The sequence below is a fragment of the Anabrus simplex genome, chromosome 2 (assembly GCF_040414725.1).
Source record: "Anabrus simplex isolate iqAnaSimp1 chromosome 2, ASM4041472v1, whole genome shotgun sequence".
In the NCBI taxonomy this organism is placed as follows: Eukaryota; Metazoa; Arthropoda; class Insecta; order Orthoptera; family Tettigoniidae; genus Anabrus; species Anabrus simplex.
In genome coordinates, this window is record NC_090266.1 from 210,878,038 (window position 1) to 210,901,408 (window position 23,371).

The following is a 23,371-nucleotide window of genomic DNA, read 5'->3' on the forward strand; positions in this document are numbered from 1 at the left end:
TAAAGCATTGCATGTAAGTTGTAGTTGATGATTAGAGTGTATCATTGTGAAGGCAATCATACGTGTAGATAAACAGCTGTGACACAGGCTTCGTTAATGAGTCATTGGTAAATCGCGAGATATAGAGGTAAAAGACACACAGGTCCAGTTGAAAGCAGAGAAGCTGATTATAAGTGTTGAGTGTATAATATCCCTGAAAAAGTGAGAAGTGAATTTTGCCTTTAATGTAAAGGGCAACTGTAGTGTATGTAATTGAATATAGAAGTGAGCCAGGGACGGCTGCACACATACGCGTCGCGACGAATAATTAACATACGTCATTTTAGGGTTAAGGACGAATAGGGAAGAATGTTAATAGCTGTATGGATAGGAGAAAGTCTACAAAGATATAGAGAGGAATGAAAAGTAAAGGCGTAATCGACTAACAGCGATAATCAGGAATTAATTGAATATAACGGACCCATATAAGAGCAACTTATTGGCGAGATAGCAATGGGTATCACATTAGTATTGTTTGTTAAATAATAAAATACCTGATGATTAATTGTGGAGGTAGATAATGTCTTGTAAATGTGAAATGGTTGCCGCAATGATAACTAATATTGATAAATAATTTCAATATTAAATGTTATTGAATGTCATGAAACACCGTGTATTCTAAATGGACGTTTACATGTGATTAACCACGGTTACCCACTAATTAAAGTAATTGGGTAATTAATTGATTTGATAAACATTAATCTTCATTATACAAACTAGCATGTATAATAATCATGAAGAAATTTAGGGATGCTAATTATCGTAAATTTTTGCAGACATTTGTGTCACTTATAACAACGTAAATTTAGGATTTGATGATTATTTAAATAAGCTTGGAAGGTCATGAACATTAAGTTATGTAAATAGTAGATTGTATGTAAATTGGTATGTTTTTGAGGCATTTATACCATTTTATGGAACTCTATGTTGCTAGTGTTTTATTATCATGTTGTTAATATTCATCATTGTGCTTGTAGTTTATAGTCAAATAGGCGATAGAATTAGGTAGATGGACAGCCCGTTAGTCTCACTCAAAAATGGCAGCATTATTTTTACTCCCTAGGATGGCAACGCAAAAACTCATATAATTTAAATGTCACAATGAATTAAGTGTAATTGTAAACAAAGGTCAAGTCAACAAAAAAGATTGTTCAAATATAAATGAATGTAAACGCCGAAAAAACTGAACTATCAGTGTAAAAACCTATGTTCTAGTGTTAGTGATGTATAAGGAAAGGTAAACAAATGGGTGTGTTTACGAAATCAGCGGCAAATGCTAATGAATCTCAATTGGTGAGGAGGCTAAGTTGACCACTGACACAACATATGTAATTCTTTTGCCTATTTTTTTGTTATATTGGTCCGATAAGTTCACAGTGGAATTATATTTAACATCATCATGGCTGATAGTTGTGTATTAAATGTTTTATTTGGTGGTAAATGCAAAAAGAGACATGACTGGCTATATTCCAGCCATTGAACAATTATTATGAACATGTAAGACTACGTTCAAATGAAGTGATGTTTAATAAAACAATGTGTGTGTTCATGGTCACAGTTTGAAGCTTAGGTCACATCTGTACATTATTGAATTTAATATCTGACTGCTTGGAGCCAGCGAATTAATTATTGTGTGACAAAGAAATAAAATTATATTGACAGTCTTAACAACAGTTTACAAAGGCGAAAGTGAGAGTATCCTCCTATTCAATACATCATATATTCCGTCATTAGACGGAGCAAACAAATTCAAACATGTTTCGGCTCGCTTGAGCCATCTTCAGTGAAAAATTAGGGGGGTTGGAATATTTTACATAATATAAGTTGAAAAAATGCTAAAAAAAATGAAGGAGCAAATGAAAAACAAACAAAAGAGAGCCTAGACGGAAACAAAATTAGCACAAATATACAATATTTACATCAATATGCAGAGCAAAGAACAACTTATTGCGACAAAATTCAGTGAAACAGGTGTTAATTTAAAATAATAATTGAAACTAAAGACTGTGTTAACCTAAGAAACAAGGGAATGAGAAAACAAATGATGCAGATGGAAAAGAATAATAGTAGCACATGGTGAGGTTGTGGATCTCATAGTTTACAAATTATTGGTTTAGTAAAAATGATAAAACAGTTTGAAATTACTGTCAAAATTATCCTAGTAGAAACTCATCACATCAAATTGGTCAGGAGGAGAGTGGGAGCAAACATTTGTGAGAAACAAAGCCTGATATAACCTGCAGGCGAAAAGCCTGTGACAAGGAAAAAACACCAATGAAATTTAAGGCTTTAGGAATAGCAGCATTCTCAATATCTTCTCAATCTAGCGGTCCCTTTCTTCATTATTGTTTCATAATGTTGGCTGGTGTCTTGCCTTATTATAAAGGGTCGGAAGGGCCGCGATATAAAAATTGAGAATCTGTGTTAGGTAGAAGACAGATGCATAGTGAACTGTAAGTAATCTAGTGGAAACCGTCAATGAAGTTCTAATGGTGTTCAGTAGGTGGTTGTCCTCTCTAATGGCCTGGCCTTCTCAAAGTAACGGTCTCGTTCACGTGATCGAGACCGTTACTTTGAGAAGGCCAGGCCATTAGAGAGGACAACCACCTACTGAACACCATTAGAACTTCATTGACGGTTTCCACTAGATTACTTACAGTTCACTATGCATCTGTCTTCTACCTAACACAGATTCTCAATTTTTATATCGCGGCCCTTCCGACCCTTTATAATAAGGCAAGACACCAGCCAACATTATGAAACAATAATGAAGAAAGTGACCGCTAGATTGAGAAGATATTGAGAATGCTGCTATTTCTAAAGCCTTAAATTTCATTGGTGTTTTTTCCTTGTCACAGGCTTTTCGCCTGCAGGTTATATCAGGCTTGGTTTCTCACAAATGTTTGCTCCCACTCTCCTCCTGACCAATTTGATGTGATGAGTTTCTACTAGGATGATTTTGACAGTAATTTCAAACTGTTTTATCATTTTTACTAAACCAATAATTTGTAAACTATGAGATCCACAACCTCACCATGTGCTACTATTATTCTTTTCACCGAGGTCGATAGCTGCAGTCGCTTAAGTGCGGCCAGTATCCAGTATTCGGGAGATAGTAGGTTCGAACCCCACTGTCGGCAGCCTTTTTAGTTTCAATTATTATTTTAAATTAACACCTGTTTCACTGAATTTTGTCGCAATAAGTTGTTTTTTGCTCTGCATATTGATGTAAATATTGTATATTTATGCTAATTTTGTTTCCGTCTAGGCTCTCTTTTGTTTGTTTTTCATTTGCTCCTTCATTATGTTTTTTAGCATTTTTCAACTTATATTATGTAAAATATTCCAACCCCCCTAATTTTTCACTGAAGATGGCTCAAGCGAGACGAAACATGTTTGAATTTGTTTGCTCTGTCTAATGACGGAATATATGATGTATTGAATAGGAGAATACTCTCATTTTCGCCTTTGTAAAGTGAAAACCGTCAATAGGGAATGATTCTAATATCTTGTAATAGTCTTAACAACATTCAGTAATTTTGGTTAATCTTGAGTCGTCATTCGATTGAGTTATTAATCCCTGTTGGAATTCAGTCTGAGGATGTGTTGATGTTGTTCACTGTTAATCATGAGTTTCTGATGTAACTTATATTTATTTATCTCAGCTAATAATAGTGTCAGTGTGTTATGTTACAATTTTTCTAATAATTACTTAGTTTCACTTTATTTAAATTCAACCCAATTTTCATTCGATTTACATTCCATTTAAATTTGACTTCATTTTATTTGGTTCTTGATTAATAAAGTTTATTTAATTTTATTTTATTCAGTCATGGCAATGCATTATTTACTGTTAGTTTAGTAGCTTAGTTTTGACACCCCTATACCAGCCCTGTACGAGGAAAAATCCGGACGGTCCAGCACCCTGGGAAGAGAATGTACGTGGTGGGAAGTTATGTTTCTTTTTCAGATAGCCGCGGCAGAAGTTGGTGAAGGCACATCACCACACATGCTCTGGTCGAAAGAGCACAGTGTATTTACATAAACTTTATTTAAAACTCTTTTTTTACAATTTGTTTACGTCGTACCGACACAGGTCTTATGGAGACGGACGATCGGGTAGGAAATGGGAAGGAAGCGGCCTTGGACCTATAAAATTAAAAAGGTGTGAAAGTGGGAAACCACGGAAAACCAGCTTCAGGGCTGCTGACAGTGGGGCTCGAACCCACTATCTCCCGGATGAAAGCTCACAGCTGCGGGCCCCTAACTGCACGGCCAACTCGCCCGGTATATAAAAATTAAAAAGGCAGCAGTAATTATTAGTGTTATTATTATTACTCCAATTCTGTTTTTTAAGTTGCTTTAAGACGCACCGACACAGATAGATCATATGGCGACGAAGGGACAGGAAAAGCCTAGGAGTGGGAAGAAAGCGGCCGGGGCCTTAATTAGGGTACAGCCCCAGCATTTGCCTGGTGTGAAAATGGGAAACCACGGAAAACCATCTTCAGGGCTGCCGACAGTGGGATTCGAACCCACTATGTCCCAAATTCAAGCTCACAGCTGCGTACCCTTAACGGCATGGCCAACTCGCTCTATCATTTTATTTTTATTAATTCTATTATTCGCATCGTTATCATGGTAGTTATTATACTTCATGATCAATGTATACACAAAATAAAGAAAAAAACAAGAAGATTTTTATGGAAACTTGCAGAACTAGCAGGACAGTACGTATATACCAAGCCAGTGCAATTCACACAAATGCTGGGCAGCGCAGAACTAAGGTTTCGTAATAGTTCATAAAGTTCATTGTCTGTTATAAAACAAAGAAAACATGTACCACCGTCCTACACAATAAGCCGTAAAGGATCCTGGAGGAGTAGAAATTAAAACCTTGTATTATACGTAACCTCAGCAATAAGTGGGACTTCGTGATCAGCTGCGGGTCCTGGTGTCTTTGTCTCCTGAATAAAACTGCTACTCATTTCTGTTGTATGCTAAGTGCACCCTAGGGCTACGTGTTCCGTCAGAAATGGACGTCTCATTTGATATTTTGACTTACAAATTGATAATCGAAATGGAATTTATGTATTCCGTGTGAACCAAACGTGCCTTTACCTCCCCTGCTAGGCAACTGTGATGAAGTTAGTCTATTTGAGACGTAGGCATGGGAAAGACTAAGTAAAAATAATATCGAAATTTAGGTTTTTCATGGAGAACTTAGTAAACGCTCATGTCAATGGCAAGGAAAATGTGGCAAGTCAACTGGTGCAGTAGGTTAGTTTCTACGATAGGCGCAATATGGAACCTGTGTTAAGTCCACGAGGTTTGGCACGAGGTAGTAACTCAGCCCGTGCCTCTGGTGGAATTAAGTGCAACCTTTGCCATTTGTTGAAATTCAACTGCGTCCAAACCTTGTTTATAGGTTTCATAGTTCTTCATAGTGATACTTCAGTTACCAGAATGCCCCCGAAATCTATTCCATTCAAAATGGCTATTGCCAGCATCTTGACATGACGTTATTACTAGTTCTTCGTTTTCAAAAATGGGTAGCTTAATACGTGTGGCCAACAATGGTTTCAGAAGAAGATGCGCAAATAATCAGAGAGGCTAAACATTTCCGATCAGTTCATGTAATCATGATGAGACCTGGGGATTTTCGTGACCTCGCCATTGAAAGCAAGAGATTTTTCAATACTCAATGCCTTAATATTAGCACTGTGAGCTGGATAAGGATTTGAAGAGCCGAACTTCCCTCAGTCAGGATAAGGCAATCATTCAACGAGTTAGAAACGTGGAAGGAGCACAATATCCTCAAAAGAGGACGGGTCCTACCACGCGATCAACAACATACAGATCTTACAACATCTAGGAAGGAGACTAACCATCAACGAACCGAAAAGGGACTTACTGGCCATGCTGGATTTCTTGGAAGAAAAATATAATTTGTTTTATCGCGAAATTTCCGCTTGAAACTTACACGTCAGCGGACAAACTGAGTACACAGTGATTTTTCCAAACGTATTTTATCACACACTTTGTGCCTGAGCCATAATTAACAAAAATTTGTGTGTTAAACTGATATATTGATTACTCCTCGATTTTACATTATTTATTTTCAGTAACATCTGCTTCAGAATGTTGGAAAAACTATTATTTTATTCTCCTGTAAAATCACATTTTATGACTTACTGCGTTTCCCATGACTATGCCTCATTTATTTCCTTGCAATTCATTATCTACCGGCACTTGGCACTTATAGAAATGTCAAACACATTCAGAATTATTTAATACCTGAAATCATATCTTATAGAACTTCAGCACGGGAACAATGTAACTAAAGGTGCCGATTGTTATAGCCTTTTTGTTAACACATATTCACATGTTCAATGAACTATAAAGTATCAGTAATTCAGAAGGACTTTCTAATACTCACTGGTATTATATATACGAATGTTTTAGGTTGAAATGTGTTGATATAATTTGTTTATATATTACCTGGTATTTGGAAAGGGAGTCCTCTTGACAAGGCGATTTCCAACTTGAAACAACGCAACAGATCCACATCATTACCTGACTTAATAAACTTGCCTAGTTCCTGTGGATTTCGTGACCCACAAATTTTGTTATTCAGACCTCCGTCTCACGGTGTACAAGTTAATTACTTCCAAAGTAGCGTTCGAATATAACTTGCTGAACTTTTCCGAAGTTGTTAATTTTTTTTTCTCTGAATGTCATGTAACATGTTATAGATCAGGGGTTTCCAATTAGTAAGAACTCGAGGGCCACATTGGAAACCTGAAGTATGACTGCGGGCCGCACTTTAACAGTAGGCCAATTTTCGTAAAATTCCGCAAATAGGACAGAGGTACCAGTATACAAAATAATATGAAACTGAAAGTAAGGTTTAATAAGTTTAATTGCTTAAAACACTATTTTACCATTACATAAAAGTGTGAAATTAAGAATAATTATTATAACCAGGACGATTGAATTTGGAAGAAGAACACCTAGCAATGTCAGTTCATTTGAATTAATATTTCACAAATGAAAACAAGTAAAACGAAAGACAAACTAAAATGAATAATGTAGTTAAAACAAAAAGGACAATTTAGTGGTAGTAGTGTGAAGGGAACAAAGTTATACATTTATGAGAGCCTAAAATCCCAACAATGTACTTCCAGGAGTACTTCCTTGAAAATTTTCAATGTGTACCAGCCAATACTGCCAATGAGAGAAGAACGAAGAAATGAAACCGCTTCTTACACCAATTGCTTTTAAAGTATTCCTTGGTATTCATTGCATAGTACGTTGAATAAAAAGACCACAGTGAGGTTGGCATGTAGTTCAAGAATCGGTATGGATTTCAAGGCCATTTTTATAATTGTGAAGAATTATAACTGGTATTTGTGAGGGCTCATTTCCCGGCGAGGCTTGAATTTTCATTTTACTAACTCAAAGAATCTATTCAGTAGAAGTGAATACTAAAAACAGGAGATAATATTAAAGAATGAATTAGTTCTGACTTTGGCCTATACAGGATATAAAAATGAATACATTTTTGAACGAGCTACCAAATATTTTTCGTAAATTTTTCTTCACATTTCTTGAAATGCATTTATAAAGTCCTCGCGGGCCGCAAGAAATAGCTTCGCGGGCCACATGCGGCCCGCGGGCCGCCATTTGGAAACCCCTGTTATACATCGTGGTGGGACATCTGGCCAGCGAAAACGCCTTTTTTCTACGAAGACAGAAATTTAAGCTGTGGGATGACGGAAAATTTATTTTCATTATATACTGAAGTTTCTTTCTCATTTTTTTGCTGGCCGTTCAACGTCGCGCTTACACATCCAAGTTTTTCGGTGACGCGACGCAAGGACGGGAAAGGCCTAGGACTGAAAAGGTACAGTCCCAGCCTTTGTCTGGTATGACAATGGGGAACCACGGGAAATTATCTTCAGGGCTGCCGACGATGGGATTCGCACCCACCACCTCCCGAATGCAAGCTGATAGCTGCGCGACCCTAACTGTACGGCCAGCTCGCTCTGGGTTTCTGTCCCTTTTTCATCTACATATCTGAGCCATTGCAGTCAACAGTGTCATATTTTGGGTCTAAGTGTCACATCTGTATGATAACTTGCTTTGTATGTACATACATACATACATACATACATACATACATACATACATACATACATACATACATACATACATACATACATACATTTATTTATTCATGTCAGAGGTACCATTATATACAAGGAAGCGATACTGAATATATGTATTGAATATGAAAGGTGTACATGGACAAAGTAATCGTATATAGTTACGAATGAAGCACTTGAAAAATTTGCATATGAAGTATAACAAATGGAAGAACGTACATAAAAAAAGGAGAAAGGAAGTATTACATGAAAATATCTACACTATATATACATTATTTACACAAGTTGTGACCAGTATTTGGCTACATTGATGGCATTGTTTCCAGCCAGTGCCAATTCCAACCCTGTACATGAATCTGGGCATAGACGACAGTGCAAGAGGTGCCTAGAAGTCTGTCACTCTCCCCATTCGCATAATGAGTCCCCACCATGCACGATGCCCCATTTCACAAGCTTGTCCTTAGATCTTACAACGCCGGTCCGCAGTCTGTTTAACGACTTCCATATACACCATCTCTCTTCGTGACCAGGTGGCAACTTTTCTTAAATTTCAACACGTTCCGGATGATTTGGGCACCTTTGTTTCCATAGCTTAACCCTGGCCTTTTTTGGGCCAGAATCAAGTGGAGCAGAAGACTGTATAAAACACTTCCTGGACTTCAGTCGAGCCGGTGGTGGCTGATGTTCATGAAGGGGATGGGCTGAGATGCTGCAAACCTTTTGTCTCTCGATATTAGCGGCCACCTCACGTCTAATATCAGGTGGGGCTATACCTGCAAGTGAATACAACTTCTGTGCGGGTGCTGGTTTTAAACAGCCTGTGATTAGTCTGCAGGTTTCATTCAAGGCAATGTCGACTTTCTTTGCGTGAGCTGATTTGTAGCACGCGGGACTAGCATATTCAGCAGCAGAGTAGCAGAGTGGATATACATACCTACCTACCTACCTACCTACCTACCTACCTACCTACCTACCTACCGTTGGAGTTGGTCACGTGGTTAGGGTCGCGTAGCGATGAGCTTACATTCGGGAGATGGTGGCTTGGAATCCCACCGTCGACAGCCCTGAAAATGGATTTCCGTAGTTTCCGTTTTCACACCAGGCAAATGCTGAGGCTGTACCTTATTTAAGACCACGGTCGCTACCTTCCCATCCTTCCGTCCCCGAAAACCTCCGATGCGTTAGTGCGACGTTAAACCACCAGAACAATGGCTTGTGGCCTCCGGAGAGACCTGGTGCAGGTCTTTCGAGTTGACTTGGTATAGGCGACCTACGCGCCTATGAGAATGGAGCCCTACCTGAAATGAATTCTAATGCTGAAGACGACACAAACCCTCCACCCCCGAGCCAGAGGAACTAATTCAATTTAAAATCTCCGACCCTGCCGGGAATCGAGCTCGGGACCATTTGAACCAAAGGCCAGTATGCTAACCATTTAACCATTGAGCCGGTCAACCACTAGAAGAAAAATACCAAACCAAACTTCAAAAAGAAACATGCTTACAGTCGCTTTAAAAGGAATGACGAATGAACGCATGGTATTGTTTGTTCCTCGCGTTTAATGAAAACATCCTCTGCCTGGTTCTAGTCATTCTATTCGATCAGGAGGGGGAATGAATGAAGCCCCCATTTAGCGGCGAGGTTAGGAACTGTGCCCGCTGCCGAAGCCTGTCGCACTCCTCTGGGGCAATATTTAATGACTGACAGACGGAATGAAATGATATGGGAGAGTGTTGCAGGAATTATAGATGACAGGGAAAACCGGAGTTCGTGGAGAAAGACATGTCCCGTCTCCGTATTGTCCAGACAAATCTCACATGGAGTGAGCACGGTATGAACCACGTAACTCATCGGTGAGAGGCTCGCGTGCTGTAGCCTAAGCCACCGAGGCTTTCGTCGCGTTTAATATTGGACTTAATTTTAATTATTATCAAAACTTAATTCACCTCCCATGTAGCTACAAACCTCCATACAGGCAAACATTATATCCATAGGCTCAATTGTATCTGAGAAAAGTGTACCTGCCAGCCATGGACTTACACAATGCCATCCGCTTATCGTTCGTTTGAGCGACTGTACATACATACATACATACATACTGTAGCGGTAAAAGAGCCCGACTTTCAGATTAAATGTTAAAGTAGCATAACTATAGTTCTCAGGGCGAAAAACTGGATTAATTGTAGCTAGGGCTCGGTACAGGAGGTAGGTCCTATCTACAGAAAAACTTTGACTCTGATTGCACAAGAGTTTATTCAAATAAGTCATGAATTGGCACATCACCTCTAAGTAGAAATGGATTGTCCTCCTCGTATTCCAATAGTATGGCTCGGGTTCTCCAGCTCACCAAGCCAAGCTGGTTGAAGCACGTTCCAGAAGACTCTAGGGATTCCAGGGACTCCAGATACTCCAGACAGAGGCAGCTGGACTGTCTGGATTGACGGCAAGTAGAGATGTCTCGAATTCTGAGGCCCGGGTCGAACCCCGGTGATCCAGGCGATGAGGCAATGAAACTGAGAGGATTGATGTTCCCAAGGTCACTAGTAGCACTGAGTCCATGAAAACCTTAGATGATCAACTTATAAGCAGAGTTCTTGATAATTGTACATCAAGACTTCCAACACTCCTAAAACGATATGAGTGGTATTGATAATTTTAGAGTTCATCACTAGGAAAATCCCCTTCCCTGAATAACTTTTGGCAACGAAAAATACAAGTCCCTTCTTGTGAAATTATAGTTAAACTCAAAGTTCATTACTGGCGAAGGTGCAAGTCTTTGCCTAAACTCGAATGAAAACACAAGTCCATTCACTTGGAAGTTTGAATATATTTAAAGTTAATCACTGGTGAAATTCATAAAGTCTTTGAGTGACCACTGACGGAAACACAAGTCCTTCCACATAAATAAATTCACTGACGAAATGTATAAGTCTTTTAAACCAACACTGGCAAATGTATGTACAAGTCTTTGAGTAAATGCAAGTGAAATCCTAACTTTGTTTAGAGCCGTTGGAAAGTTAAAGTTCATCACTAGCAATGTTAACCAATCGCTGTCTATTAGAAGGATGAGATCCTCAACAGTCGCAAATATTCCACGTAAATAATACAAGTCCATTTCTCGAACACTTAGAAAAATTCCAATCTCGAATACTCGTAAATAATACAAGTCCATTCAATGATCACGTAGAAAAGTTCTGGTCTCGAACACATGAAAATAATACAAGTCCATTCAGTGAACACTTAGAAAAATTCCAGCTTCGAAGACGCGTAAATAATACAAGTCCATTTAGTGAACACTTAGAAAAGTTTCAGTCTCGAAGGCACGTAAATAATACAAGTCCATTCAATGAACACTTAGAAGAATTCTGGTCTCGAACCCATGTAAATAATACAAGTCCACTTCACGAACACTTAGAAAAATTCCAGCTTCGAAGACACGTAAATAATACAAGTCCAAACACTTAGAAAAGTTTCAGTCTCGATGGCACGTAAATAATACAAGTTCATTCAATGAACACTTAGAAGAATTCTGGTCTCGAACCCATGTAAATAATACAAGTCCATTTCACGAATACTTAGAAAAATTCCAGCTTCGAAGACACGTAAATAATACAAGTCCAAACACTTAGAAAAGTTTCAGTCTCGATGGCACGTAAATAATACAAGTTCATTCAATGAACACTTAGAAGAATTCTGGTCTCGAACCCATGTAAATAATACAAGTCCATTTCACGAATACTTAGAAAAATTCCAGCTTCGAAGACACGTAAATAATACAAGTCCAAACACTTAGAAAAGTTTCAGTCTCGAAGGCACGTAAATAATACAAGTCCATTCAATGAACACTTAGAAGAATTCTGGTCTCGAACCCATATAAATAATACAAGTCCATTTAATTAACACCTGTAAATATTCTAAGTTCATTTACGAAGACTTTGAACATTTTCTACAACACTCGAAGTCTTATGAGTCCACTTATAGTACTTGGAAGAATCGTCTTCCCACACTTGTATAATGACAGAGTTCCACGATGATAGTAGCAGCAAGAGTGTCCCCGCTGACTACTCAGCTGAGACTGTGTGAATAGGCTACAGTAGGTCCTCCTTTTATTCAATCCGGGATGTCTACGTCATAATACGGTTTGATTGAATATCTCCCGAATCCCTCGATGGATTTGCTTGAAACTCGAGCATTGGGACGTTTAGGTGATCCCAAACAAGAAGACATATCGCTCGATTCGCTAGCATCATTATTATAGAAATTTCAAAATTTTCTCCATCGAACACTCTAGAACAAGTGACGTGGAATCCAGAAAATACCAGTCAAGGCTGGTAACACGTGTTGAGACGAGTGGGCGGTCTAGCTAGCCCCTGTGGCTACGTCACAGCTCACAGTCGTCATACACTCGCTAGCTGGTCCTCGCTGCTGGTAAACAAACCAGGCGCGCTCGGAACATTACGCGAGGTAAATAAACGTAACTTATGCTCAAAAATACTTATGTACAGGTCTTAACCGGTACAATACATACATGCATACATACATACATACATAAATACATACATACATACATACATACATACATACATACATACATACATACATACATACATACATACATACATACATACATACATACATACATACTGTACCCATACTGGGTAATTTATGGCAGCTATTACATAATTTGGTTTCACAAACAGATGTATAGATGGAATACTTGGATGAGAACCTCCAGAAGTCACTTACCAGGTTTGAAGTCTCGTTCTCCCTACTTTAATTTCGTCACCGGCTGAACTCATAAAGCATACGGGCAATGGAATGTTCGAAAAAGAAAAAGAGGCACTGCATAAAATATAACGAAAGTAGGGCTCTATAATGTGAGAGGAATACACTAATATTATTAAATGAGAAGAATCTTCGTTAAAATATTATTTGCTAAACATTTTATTATACTGATAAAATCACACAATATGGTGCCATACTAAAACACATAAACAAGAAACAATCAAGAATAATGTCCTTGTAGTTTATTCATAGTTGTAGTTGGTCCTCGGCATACTTCAAATCATTTGATTACTTAATTGTCATGGTTGTAGAAAGTATACATTCCCATAAGTACTTTTCCTTTTAAAACACGAGATTGCATCGCCGTATATAAAACACATGGTCCATTTGACCACAACAACTATATATTTACACTGAACACATAGGTGTATCCTGGGTTTACCTAACAAATTATATTCAAAGGAAAATCAGCCAATGCTGGAATCAAACCCATCACCATAGAACACTTTGGAAAAAAATAAAACACATAAACACATTACATAAAAATATCAAACATATATCACACAATACATCTCGAAGATTATGGCTTAACCAAGCCATAGCATCTGGTTAAATTCTTCGCTCCAACATGGGTCGAACACAAGTACTCCAGCTCCCAAGGTAAAAAATTTAAAACTCCAATCACGAGCTAATTTAATGGATAAACATGGGAAGGGATCTATCCTTCGCAAAATCAGAAAATTATCTGCATTACTCATAACGTATCATTAGAATGGAATTGAGAATGCTCTGGCGAATGAAAAGGATCTCGCAAGTAAACATTAAGCTTTGCTGGAAACTACGGAATCTTCCTCGACCCTAAGTCACACGTAGTAAAACTGTCAATCATGACAACAGCTGTGTGACCAGCTCCATGGCTACAAAAACACATTGAACTCGTCGTATGTTTCTTTCCTTCTTTCTTTCTTTCTTTCTTTCTTTTATATATCATCTCGGCTTGTTCTCAAGTACGCATTCATTTGAGAGCCATTACTTCTTACACTGACTGACAGAGCAAATGCAACACCAAGGAGTGGTTCGAAACGGATGAAAGTTGGGGAAAAAACAGAGACGGCACGGACGAATAATTGATGTTTATTTCAAACCGATATGCAGGTTACACAATGCGCACGGCATCGACTCAGTAGGATGTAGGACCACAGCGAGCGGCGATGCACGCAGAAACACGTCGAGGTACAGAGTCAATAAGAGTGCGGATGGTGTCCTGAGGGATGGTTCTCCATTCTCTGTCAACCATTTGCCACAGTTGGTCGTCCGTACAAGGCTGGGGCAGAGTTTGCAAACGGCGTCCAATGAGATCCCACACGTGTTCGATTGGTGAGAGATCCGGAGAGTACGCTGGCCACGGAAGCATCTGTACACCTCGTAGAGCCTGTTGGGAGATGCGAGCAGTGTGTGGGCGGGCATTATCCTGCTGAAACAGAGCATTGGGCAGCCCCTGAAGGTACGGGAGTGCCACCGGCCGCAGCACATGCTGCACGTAGCGGTGGGCATTTAACGTGCCTTGAATACGCACTAGAGGTGACGTGGAATCATACGCAATAGCGCCCCAAACCATGATGCCGCGTTGTCTAGCGGTAGGGCGCTCCACAGTTACTGCCGGATTTGACCTTTCTCCACGCCGACGCCACACTCGTCTGCGGTGACTATCACTGACAGAACAGAAGCGTGACTCATCGGAGAACACGACGTTCCGCCATTCCCTCATCCAAGTCGCTCTAGCCCGGCACCATGCCAGGCGTGCACGTCTATGCTGTGGAGTCAATGGTAGTCTTCTGAGCCGACGCCGGGAGTGCAGGCCTCCTTCAACCAATCGACGGGAAGTTGTTCTGGTCGATATTGGAACAGCCAGGGTTTCTTGCACATGCTGAAGAATGGCGGTTGACGTGGCGTGCGGGGCTGCCACCGCTTGGCGGCGGATGCGCCGATCCTCGCGTGCTGACGTCACTCGGGCTGCGCCTGGACCCCTTGCACGTGCCACATGTCCCTGCGCCAACCATCTTCGCCACAGGCGCTGCACCGTGGACACATCCCTATGGGTATCGGCTGCGATTTGACGAAGCGACCAACCTGCCCTTCTCAGCCCGATCACCATACCCCTCGTAAAGTCGTCTGTCTGCTGGAAATGCCTCCGTTGACAGCGGCCTGGCATTCTTAGCTATACACGTGTCCTGTGGCACACGACAACACGTTCTACAATGACTGTCGGCTGAGAAATCACGGTACGAAGTGGGCCATTCGCCAACGCCGTGTCCCATTTATCGTTCGCTACGTGCGCAGCACAGCGGCGCATTTCACATCATGAGCATACCTCAGTGACGTCAGTCTACCCTGCAATTGGCATAAAGTTCTGACCACTCCTTCTTGGTGTTGCATTTGCTCTGTCAGTCAGTGTATTATTCATTGTTTGGCTATATACTCAGCCCAATTCAATATGTCACAACAGCAATAATTATTATTGTCCTTTATCATTCCAACAACATAACATGTTACAGCTTCACCCTTCCATATCATTCCACCGCATCTCAAATCCGTTCCATTAATTTACAGAGAAGACTCCATTCTTACAGGTTATTTAATTCTTCTCGCATATCTATATAATTCGCAAATACCTCGGTTTGGGACATCTTCAGTAATCATCTATTATCATACGGGATTTATAATACAAAAATCACCTCGAAGCAAACATATAGTTTATATTCAAACTACTATGAAAATCATTACCAGATAACAACATTACGAAGAAATTATAAGTTTAGCTAAATCGCTATTCCTCCCAAATATGTGTTTCATATACACTAAGAATTTATGGGATCTATGTAATAATCCATGGAAACAAACCTCCTAAATATGAATGATTATTCTTAAATCACTTGAAAACACTAATTAAAATGATAAATTTTTTTTCCAGTCACACGCGTATAGTGTTTCCTACATTTAATATTGTTATTAATTATAGCATTTTAATATTTACAAAATAAAACTTGCTACTGGCATGCAAATCTCGTGGTTTATTATATTCAAATATGTACTTATCAAATGCTGGGTATGGTTTGCCGTCATCTCGAGGTACACCTTGGATTTTTACACGACCATGATGAATTTTCTTCTCACTGATAGTCCTTGATTCCTCTTCATACTACCATGATCGATGTCGAACTGTGGTCTTCTTAGTTGAGTCTCTGGACGCTCCCTGTAGAAATGACTGCAGGCACTTAGGGGCGATTCTTGTAGGATCCCGATCTCGGGTTCGACGACCACTCACGAACATACAGGCAAAATGGGAAATCAGTTATTAAACACTGTTTATGCACTTTCAAAGGAATCTACTGTTTCTAAAATCCACTCATAACTTTAAATAGATTAATGCAAATAATGGCAAGTTTGTAGAAATCACTGTTCGTTTCCCCATTAATCACACAGTCTATCACCACGAGTGTCATTGGAGTATGCAAACGCTAATTTTGTCAGGAACAATTCTTTAATTTTACTGAACGTCACTCACTCGTAAAATGCTTTGGATCGGTTATTATTGATTGCTGAACATAATTAACTGTCTCACTACCTCTAAACAACCTGACGCGTTTGCCCTTTCATTGATGATTGCACCATGAGCCGCAACTGACTGTCGTTAACAATTAAAATGTTAAATGTTAAGATAAGGCTTCTATTCAGCAATTGTGTACATTAACTTGTACTACACGGCTTATTCCGCGATATATTTACATCTCACTGATATGTTTTTCTTGTATGACACAACACTTCACACACTGATATCCAAGTTCACTCCTAACGTGTTAGTACTGCAGCTACACAAATGACAATGGAATACTGTATCTAGGTCCTGGCTCTACTTATAGCCTCCGGACAAAATGATCAGAGGGGAGATAAATTATGCCCCTGCTGAATTTGAAGGTCCGGTAATCGGAATCTTTCAGCGACGTGAAAACACTCAAATTATAGCTTGTGACCTCTACTTTCCACTGATCACATATAAAACTAAAGCGATCAGTGGGTCATTCACAATCTCAAAAGCGTCCTTTTAGAAAATCATGTTTCATCACGCAAGATCTCCCACTTTTTTCCACACGTTGTGAGATTTCAGCAGTCATCTTTAATCTGCGTACTGCTGTATGACAGGCGTCATTACCGATCCACTATTCAAGTATTGCATTTATATGCATCAACAATTAGCATTAAATACATCGGTTCGAATGAGACCTGACTCATAAATTTCCAAAAATTATCTTAGATGAAGGTGTTTTTCTTCTTCCTCTTTTTAGTAAATTATGGTGAAGTGGCACCAGTGAATGCGGTGTTGAATTAGTAGAGGGCATTTATTTCATTTCTCAGGGGTTAACACACCTTAACTCAGCCCACTCTCCGACAACCTACATTTCCACGCGTAGCGTCATCTTTCCTTCTCGCTCTCTCGAAAAGAGAGCGCAATTTCAAGGTTTAACAGTACTACGCTATCCTTTTCTCGTTACAGCGCAGGCAATTGCTCCCTTCGTCTGGGGTATCACAAATCACATCCCGGTTCGGCATGTAGACTGGTAATTACTACATTATATGTCATAGAATGTCGCGGAAAACGGCATATGTAATTGACCAAACCTCCTAACATACCTATGGCATGGTGGTGAACGGTTACAATACATACAAACATACATACATACATACATACATACATACATACATACATACATACATACATACATACATACATACATACAAATATATGCTGGTGAGCAATGGAATTAGAGATAGCTGCGGTCTTGGCGAAATGACGCTATGGTCAGCCTATTGAATGCAATTCTTTTACGCCACGCTTCTTTTTGTTCACATTCTATTTACAGCTGTATTTGTGCCGTTACATAAGCCGACGTGTCCTCCCGTTACAAGAGAAGTTTGCAACAGGAACACAAGTTGGTGGCAGCAATGTCATGGTCTGCGAACATTTTGGTGGATTTCTCTTGGAATACTTATCCATCCGTAAGGCACTCTCGTAGTTATTTAATGGTCATCTCAGGGGCCGATCTTGTATTCCAGCCAAAGTTTGCCGCAAATCCTACAGCTAGAATGTCCAACAGTAGTTACAGCAGAAGAGGATGCGGAAGATTTCCTAGTACTTCCATAACTTCATAATTCCCCGAACATGAACATAACTGAGAATCTGTGGGAACACGACGATCGACGTTTTCGCTCCTCAGATCTTTCACTGCGCACAATCCAGCAGGTGTCTCCAGATCCTCGTGACAACCAACAAACACCTTGCAGATTCACTCCTTCAGGTATCGTCCGTGCTGCACACGACGGTTATTCTGCATATTAGCCAGTGGCCATAATAATGGGACACTGCACGGGGTACCGTACGTAAATTGATGCAATGGCAAATCTTGTTACATCATGTAATTTTTTAGCGATATATTTTCTCAATGTACTGCGTGGAACGTGACTACGATACATATCTCGTACTGGTCGTGTGAATAACAGTTGAGCACAGGACGGGTCAGATACGACATATCAGCGCATTTGATCGCAACCGAACTTTTGTTGCCATAAGTATGGGCCATTCGATTTCCGAAGCCATGCAGGCACAGAGCTTCCCAGGTAACACGTGTCAATAGAGTATCACAGGCATGTGAACGTCACGAGCTGACTGACAGCTCTGCTTGCACGAGAAACAGCTGCTACGAGCGCTAGCCCAGGATGTTATTATGTAGCTGTAGCTTGGAGGAGTGTGCATTACACTTTCACAATACGGTACCGGCACTCCGTGCAATACATGTATATCGTCGTTGCCGGGCCGAAACCTCCTATCTATATATATAAAATAACTTGTCCTGACTGACTGACTGACTGACTGACTGACTGATTCATCATCGCCGAGCCAAAATTACTGGACATAAAGTAATGAAATTTTGGTGATATATTCATATTAAGATGTAGGTGCTCGCTAAGAGAGGATTTTTGGATATTCCGTCGCTAAGGGGGTGAAAAGGAGGGTGAAATTTTAAAATGAGTGTACCTATATCTCAAAACTTTAAAAGTTTACAGATGTAAAAATTGGTATTTAGAATCTTCTTTTAAAATAAGGAAAGACGTATTTTTTGTTTTCAGAAAATTCCAATAGGAGGGGTGAAAAAGGGTGAAAAGAGGGTTGAATGCCTTTAATCAGGATACCGGTACTTATATCTCAGAAACTGAAGATATTACAGACCTGAAAATTGGTACATTTGATCTCTTTTAAAAATAAAGAAACACGTATTTTTTGTTTTTGAAAACCCCAATTAATGGGAGGGTGAAAAGGGGGTGAATTTTTAAAATGAGTGCATCTATATCTCAAAACGTTTAAAGTTCACAGATGTAAAAATTGGTATTTAGAATCTTCATTAAAAATAAAGAAACGCGTATGTTTTGGTTTTGGGAAAATCCCAATAGGAGGGGTGAAAAGGGGTGAAAAAAAGGTTGAATGCCTTTAATGAGGATACTTATATCTCAGAAACTGAAAATATTACACATCTGAAAATTTGTGTTTGGGATCTCCTTTAAAAATAAAGAAACACGTATTTTTTGTTTTTTGAAAATCCAATTTTAAAATGAGTGCATCTATATCTCAAAACTTTTAAAGTTTATAGATGTAAAAATTGGTATTTAGAAACCCTTTAAAAATAAAGAAACATGTATTTTTTTGTTTTCGAAAAATCCCAATAGGAAGGGTGGAAAAGGGTGAATAATGGGTTGAATGCCTTTAATGAGGACACATATATCTCAGTAACTGAAGATATTACAGAAATGAAAATTTGTGTATGGGATCTCATTTAAAAATAAAGAAACATGTATTTTTTGTTTTTGGAAAATCCAATTAATGGAGGTTAAACAGGAGTGACAAATTGGGGTGAATTTTTTGAAAGACTATATCTACAAAATATCTGAGAAACGTAAAATGTTACAGACATAAAATGTGGGTATTTGGAATCTCCTGTAAATGTAAAGAAACACAGGTGATTTGTTTTTTGAAAACTCCACTTAAGGGGAACATAAAGGGGTGAAATTTCAAAATGAGAATTTCTACAGTACATCTCAAAAAAACTTAACAAGTTACAGAAGTGAAAAATGGTATTTTTTATCTGTATTATAAATAAAGAAACGTGTATTTTTAGTTTTCGGAAATACCACTTGGGTGGAGGGGGGTTAAAAGTGACTGAAAATGTTGTCGAATTCTTTTAATTAGGCTACTGATATCTCAAAAATGAAGATGTTACAGACGTGAAATTTGATATTTGGAATCTGCTTTAAGAGTAAAGAAACACGTATTCTCGGAAAATTCAATGAAAGGGGGGGGGGTGAAATTATTAAAAACTTAATTTACTTAAATGTATGAGAATACATACATCTAATAAAAATTACAGTTGTTACAGACGTGAAAATTGGTATTTGGGTCTGCTTTAAAAGCAAAAACACCGCGTTTTTTGGGGGAACAATCTTGGGGGGCGGGAGTGAAAAGGGGTCGAATTCGTTTCATGAGGACACATAAATAAAAAACTGAAGAAGTTATAGTCGTGATAATTGGTATTCAGAAGATACTTTACTATTAAAGAAACAAGTATTTTTTGCCGGAAAATTCACTTGGGGGGGGGGGAGTATGAAAGGAAGTGAAAAAAGTGAAGTATTTTTATGGGGATACTTATATCTCAAAACTGAAGGTAATAGATATGAACATTGGTGTTTGGATTCTCCTTTAAACATAAAGAAACACGCCTTCTTTTAATTTTTTGGGGGGTGGGGGTGGTAAATAAACTTAACGGCGGTGGGGTGTGAAAGGAGGTGAGACCAATTGATTTTACTGTTTATATACTTATAAGGAGCCTCCGTTGCTCAGGCGGCAGCGCGCCGGCCTCTCACAGCTTGGTTCCTTGGTTCAACTCCTGGTCACTCCATGTGACATTCGTACTGAACAAAACGGATGCGGTACAGGTTTTTCTCCGGATACTTCGGTTTTACCTGTCATCATTCATTCCAGCAACACTGTCCAATATTTCATTTCATTTGTCATTCATCGATCATTGCCCCAGAGGAGTACTTCGGCAGCCGGCATAATTCCTATTGTCGACGCTAGATGGGGCTTTATTTATTCCATTCCTGACCCTGTCGAATGACTGGAAACAATGACAATGGCAGCAGATGTAATTTGCATCTTGCTGTGGGGTCCAGAACATCTAATAATAATAATAATAATAATAATAATAATAATAATGTTCTGGACCGTCGTCAAATCTGCGGACCGCGCTGGAAACGGGTCCTGGACGGGTAATGACTAAGAATTCAGTCCGGCCGCGGGTTGAGTATCGCCAAGGCACTCAAGACGATACCACGCCGGATCTCCTGAAGGATTTGATCCACATTAAACATTCTTATAGGAAAAGATGACAAAGATTTAGGGACCCAAATGACCGGGTGGAATACCTGGACCTAGCCCGGGAAGTACGAAATCGATTGCTAGAAAGAAAGATTAAAAAATAGGAGGAAACTTGCCGTGATCTATTAGAAGACGAGTCAGATCGCGAATTTTGGCGGATTCTCTCAGAAAACCAGTCACATCGCGAATTTCGGCGGATTATATATAAAGCAATAAGCATTCAATGATAAATTTCAGTATACTACCGTAGCGAAGCACGGGTATCTTGCTAGTGTGTTAATATTTTTGGAGATATACTGACCCGCAGCACATACATTATGAAGAGCGAGAATGCCTTGACAACTGTCAGACAATATTGCACCTTAGATGACAGAACCTTACCGACCAAATTTCTAAGCTAAAATATTTCACATAGGAGGTTTTGTCCCGGCAACGACGATATATTACTTCATATCAGGACATACGGCACGTAATTAAATGTGTTCAACAAGGCGTTTGCAAGAAATGCGCGAAGCAACTTGCTTTGTAATCAACGTGTACTAGGAAAATAAACAATTACTTTAAAAGTAGCCGCACAACAGGTACAAAATTAAAGGCACCTCTTTAGGGGCTTGAGATGCTCAACTCACCTATGAACAATTATGAAACAGAATAATGCCTGCCGGGCTGAGTGGCCGAGATGGTTGAGGAGCTGGACTTCTGACCCCAACTTGGCAGGTTCGACCCTGGCTCAGTCTGGTGTTACTTGAAGGTGCTCAAATACATCAGCCTCGTGTCGGTACATTTACTGGCACGTAAAAATAACTCCTGAGGGACTAAATTCCGGCACCTCGGCATCTTCGAAAACCGTAAAAGGTAGTTAGTGGGACGTAAAGCATATAGCATTATTATTATTATTATTATTATTATTATTATTATTATTAGGAGCCTCCGTGGCTCAAGCGACAGCACGTCGGTCTCTCACCGCTGGGTTCCGTGGTTCATATCCCGGTCACTCCATGTGAGATTTGTGCAGGACAAAGCGGAGGTCGGACAGGTTTTTCTCCGGGTACTCCGGTTTTCCCTGTCGTATTTCATTTCAGCAAAACTCTCCACTATAATTTCATTTCATCTCTCAGTCATTAATCATTGCCCCAGATGAGTGCCACAGGCTTCGGCTGCCGGCATAATTCCTATCCTTGCCGCAAGATGAGGGCTACATTCATTCCATCCCTGACTCGGTCACTGACTGGAAAACAGGTTGTAGATTATTACTATTATTATTATTATTATTATTATTATTATTATTATTATTATTATTATTATTATTATCATGATTAATACTATGCGGCTTCTATGTCGTTTCAGTAGCAAAACGTCATGTTTTTATAAACTTGAACGTAGGTAAATAGGCTTCGATAAAAGTAACATCTCCTCCAGAACCGTATTGATACAAAAGTACCGGTACACAAATACTAACACACACTAAAAAATTACTGTGTCAGTCCTTATGCCACAGCCTATGTAGCTGTACGTTTCCACCGTAACATGCCGGGCTGAGTGGCTGCAGTTCGTGCGCAACCTTGGTCGAGGTAACACGGCAAGCAGCCAAGCGGTGACAGTGAGCTAGTGCGAAAGCCATTGCGACTTGTGTTCTCGTTACATCCTTGGAACTAGCCTCAGTACTAATATGGCAAATATACGGAAAAATACTATTAAATGTGTGTTTGAGGATAGGAATAATAGGCCTGCTCCACTGGAAATTCATCGCTGGATAGGAACAGAACTCAAACTTAACAAGGACCAAATTATAGCCATTCAACTTCATAATGGGGAAAATGCAGTGTATATTAAATTAGTCTCTGTTGTACTATATGAAAACTTATTATCCCGGCATGAAGGTGTGAAAGTATTCCGT

General features: G+C 39.4%; 1 protein-coding gene across 1 annotated transcript in view; it reads right to left on the minus strand.

The window, feature by feature from the left end:
- LOC136863490 (odorant receptor 83a-like) overlaps nt 1-5,960 on the minus strand; it is an 86,096-nt gene extending 80,136 nt beyond the window's left edge. The window contains exon 1 of the mRNA XM_068225962.1: nt 5,954-5,960. Coding sequence (XP_068082063.1) covers nt 5,954-5,960 — 7 coding nt within the window. The remainder of the gene's footprint in view (nt 1-5,953) is intronic.
- Between the last annotated feature and the right edge of the window lie 17,411 nt (nt 5,961-23,371).